We start from the raw sequence: 4,693 nt of genomic DNA on the forward strand, positions 1-4,693 counted from the left end.
ATAAAAAAAAATTAAGCTGAAAAAGTCAGCATGTGTCAGTCCGCACTGTAGCTGGAACAGTGCCAGTGCCAACATTGCTAAACTGACCCTACTACTGCTCAACAGAAAAAGGACTAACCCGTCTATTACTCATGGAGTTTTTTCTTTTTTTAAAAAAAAAAAAATAAAATAAAATTCTACGCCTTAATTAAACTACACTTCAAAAAAAAAAAAAAAATCAGTTTAGTCAATCATCATTGCTGACTAGCAATAATCGATTGGAACCAACCCCTGTGGTTAGATGAAGCTTCGTGTTGCATCTGCATCTATATAAAGAGTGAAGGGACCTTGCTTAGCTTCTGTAAATATTATAGTATACAGCGATGGCTTCAGTGGCTTGCGACAAGGGCTTCTCTAGCAGTCATTTTCTGCTGAAGCCAGAGGAAGTGCGTTTCTTGGATCTCATTCGCATCTTATTTTCCAGTGACATAGAGAACAGAGACTTCGTTGACACCTCCGAGGGCAAGGAGGAAAGTTTTCGCCGCAGGTGGCTCATTTTCGTCTCTATTTTGGCCCAAAAGTTCCTGCTTTTTGTGGCCAAGCCGCTCGAAGCCATTGGATCAGTGATCGAGATGTGGCTCAACCTTGTCATATGTAATCGCAACATCGGTGTCCTCTTGCTCAATCTTATACGAGGTCAGTACTCTCCTCCTCTTCTTAATTAATATAACATTCTTTTGCAAACACAGCCTCAAATATTGCTAAATCTGTCTCATTTAATTAATATCTGGAATTGTTTGAATCTTATCTTTTACTCGAGTATAATGGCCAATTAAGTGGTTAATTTGCATACTGTATCTCTCCAAATTATAGCATAGAAAGCAGAAGAATTTGTGGCCATTCACTTCATTTGGAGTTGCAGAATAAATCTGGGATTTACTGTTCAAGATTTTTATTTATTTTTAAAAAATTTTGCAAAATCTTTTGATAATTTGAGTTTTTTTTTTTTTTTTTTTTTTCCCCTCTATTTGCTTTTGCGCCGAAAGACAAATTAATGCTCGAGAAACGAATTGCCTATGAACAACACTGATCATTCTAGGTTTGTAAGCTATGAGCTCACAAAAGTATATATATATACAACTTATTATATGATGAAGTAATTAGAAAAAAATGATTGTAAGAATTTCATGTGTCCTCAAGAAACCATAACCACTCTTATACTTAAATTAATTAATACATCGTTTGACAAATTAAATGAATGAAGAAAGTCCAGAGAAAAAGTATCCAAGCTTAATAATTTGTTGGTGTTTGGCTTGTAACGAGGCTCTTTACTCAATCACTCGATGTGTGTCGTCTTTGGGTTAATTAGTTTTGGTCTAGACCTTTGAGTTGTGAATGTGATCATTATCTTGGTTTTCGGGTTGAGGAAGAAGAGTTTTGGTATGAGAGTCTTTTCGCCCTCAGAATCGAGGAATAATTGTTATTTATGCATTTGGTTGAGTCTGTCTATCACTAATTTAGTATTAAATTTGATTTTAGTCATGAGTTAGTGGACTGGTCTCAAATCTTGTACTAAATTTGGTAATCTTGTAATTTCATGTTATGATTGCTTCAGAGCTTTGCTCTATAATGTAAAAACTTTATACTCGTAGTATTATCGAATGAAATGTTATATTTTCTCAAAAATAAAAAAAATAATCTGGTAGGTGAGTCATGAGTGTGAGAAAGAAAGAAATTCTCCATTCTTTGAAAAATAGATCTAAATCCTTGTCACGTGAATTATTTTCCATATAATGGATTTGGGCATTTGTATTGTATATTTGTATGTAGGGTTATTATTTATATCATTATGTGCATAGGGTTTGGTGATTTCCCCCCAATTTTGCTAACGTTCGACAGCCAAACAGCTAGCCAAGGACAATGGGACAGAAACTGTCGTCTCAACATTTCTATATAAGAAACAATTAATAATTGATATTCAGGCGTGAAAGAGAATAAATGCATTAAATTAAACATTAACCCAAAAATATTCCAATGTAATATAAATTAATATAAAACGAGAATGCATGGGAGAGGTGTTTTATAATCTAAGAATGTTTTGATTTGTTTGATTTAGGTAGTTAATTAAGTAGATTTATTTTAACAACTTGCTCGATCATTCACGTGGATATGTCCCGGTTTGCTTGCATCGTCCAAATTGGTACCCTTGGAAGATGAAGAAAATATTCGTTATTTTTTCATTTTGCGTTTATTTTGTGGACACTATATATTCTGGGGCATGAGCTGTTATGACACGAAAATATGATTACGAGCCCCACTAGCTAATGTTCTTTTGTTGTACGCAATTACGTGTCAGTCCTGACCATATATATTTGGAGAGATATTAATTAAAAGCTGCTCTCTGGTGTAGCTGCATGCATGATTACGCACGATGGATGATAAGGTGGAGCATTTTATCTTTTTGATTTGATGTGGGCAAAAATGGTGCATTTTTATAGGGCATCCTTGTGCTTTTTCCATAAGATAAAAAGGGAAGAAGAAACATAATTAAGAATCTCTAGCTCCACTAAAAAAAAAGTGAGAAAAGGGTTGGGCACCAGCTACGAGGAATATGATCCAAAGTCTTTCCTGGCCCCATCCCCATTGCCTTGTTTCTTTCTTATAGCCCACGTATGACTTTTAGCGTCATCCTTCGTGGAGACTAATTACGACAGGCGTGACGAGCGGTGAGATGCTTCTTTTTTTTATTTTTTTCCAACATGTGTTTCACGTTTCAGCCCAATTACTTTTTTCTTCTTAATTAATAAGTAATGTCAATATAATGAAAATTAAGCTTTTAGCATAACACAATCTTCCTATTGTAATTATTAATTAATTAAACCACAAACTCAATAAATACTAAATCTGGCTACGCAAAACCATTCATTACTTAATGGGGTTAATGTGACGCAGGGAGGTTGGTAAAACCGGATAAAACATCAGCAACTTTCTTGTCGTTTATTGGTAATTTGGACAAGCGAGTGGAGTTGGACAGTAGCATCAAGTGTGGAGATGGCAGGTACAATGCAGCACTGGCTATGATGGCTTCTAAAGCATCGTATGAGAACAAATCCTATCTCGAAACTACAGTCAACGATCATTGGAAGGTATTTATATCTATATAATTCGTTAATTTACATTTTTTATATATTTAAATATTGTCATTCAATTCAAGTATCAATGTATTTGTCTTGAGCAGATGGAGTTCTTGGATTGTTATGACTTCTGGAACGGTAAGAATTAAGCAACTTAATTAAATTCATCAAAATGCGCCATGTTTGGTGGTTCCCAAAAATCTTAAAACGATTTTCATTCATGCCTGGCATGCAGAGTATCAAGAAAAACCCACAACACAAGCCTTCATGCTTCGTGATAAAAATGCCGACCACGACACCATTGTTGTGGCCTTTAGAGGCACCGAGCCCTTTGACTCAGATGCATGGTGCTCTGACTTCGACATCTCCTGGTACGGAATCCGCGATGTGGGAAAAATGCATGGTGGGTTTATGAAAGCCCTGGGTTTACAGAAGAATCTCGGTTGGCCTAAGGAAGTCGAACAAAACGACAGCCGCCCTGCTTTAGCTTACTATGCCATTAGAGAGAAGCTGAAAGAACTTGTGCAAGAAAATGATAAAGCAACGTATATATTGACAGGGCACAGCTTGGGTGGGGCTCTAGCAATCCTCTTCCCAGCAATCTTGTTAATGCACGATGAGAAATTGCTGCTGGAGAGATTGGGGGGTGTTTATACTTTTGGGCAGCCTAGGGTGGGAGATGAAAAGTTTGGGGAGTTTATGGAAAAAAAGCTCAAGGATTATAATATACGCTATTTTAGATTTGTTTACAGTAATGATATGGTGGCTAGATTGCCCTACGATGACAAAACACTAATGTTCAAACACTTTGGGACTTGCCTATACTATAATAGAGCATACAAGGGGAAGGTAAGCACATCTTTTTTCTCTTATTGTCACGCCCATTGAAAACCCACTAAAGAAAAATTCATTTTTGATGCAGATTGTTGCAGAGGAGCCAAACAAGAACTATTTCTCACCATTGGGAGCGATTCCTATGATGATAAATGCGTTTTGGGAGCTGATTAGAAGCTTTACAATTAAGTACAAAAAGGGACCCGAGTACAGAGAAAGCTCACTCCTTAAAATATTTAGGCTAATTGGTTTAGTAATGCCAGGAGTACCAGCTCATTGCCCCCAGGATTATGTCAATGCCACTCGGCTGGGATCCTCTGACTTGTTCCTCCCACCCAAGGAACCAGAAAATCAACATCAAATTATAATGACTACTACAGTTTGAGGAGGAAATTTGCATCAACTCATTTTACTTGCAATATTGCCTTCCTATATTGTGATCGAGTGTGCCGATGCATTTACTTTCTTGTAAATGTTTTTCAGATTTTTTTAAAAAAAAAAGTGTTTTGATGTGATATAAATATTATAATATTTATGTGACATAAATGGATTGTCTGTTAATGTTTTTATTTTGCAATAAATATATATATATATATATATATATATATGAAAAGACAGTGTTTTACCAAACATGCCTTTAATATAGTTTTTTCAAGCTTTACTTAATTAATTACCTAGTAAAACGTCACTGTGAAATAAATTCTATAGTCCAAGCGTATCGTCAAATAATGGGTTGGCTTTTAATG

At 35.7% G+C, this 4,693-nt stretch overlaps 1 protein-coding gene across 1 annotated transcript; it reads left to right on the plus strand.

Moving 5' to 3' along the window:
• Positions 1-238: 238 nt before the first annotated feature.
• On the plus strand, positions 239-4,464 carry LOC132187256 (triacylglycerol lipase OBL1-like). The gene is made up of 5 exons (XM_059601504.1): positions 239-675; positions 2,932-3,125; positions 3,218-3,251; positions 3,349-3,962; positions 4,036-4,464. The coding sequence occupies exons 1-5, from the start codon at positions 363-365 to the stop codon at positions 4,330-4,332; spliced, it is 1,452 nt and encodes a 483-aa protein (XP_059457487.1). The 5' UTR covers positions 239-362; the 3' UTR covers positions 4,333-4,464.
• The last annotated feature ends 229 nt before the right edge of the window (positions 4,465-4,693 follow it).

This window comes from Corylus avellana, chromosome ca7 (genome assembly GCF_901000735.1).
Source record: "Corylus avellana chromosome ca7, CavTom2PMs-1.0".
NCBI classification, from domain to species: domain Eukaryota; kingdom Viridiplantae; phylum Streptophyta; class Magnoliopsida; order Fagales; family Betulaceae; genus Corylus; species Corylus avellana.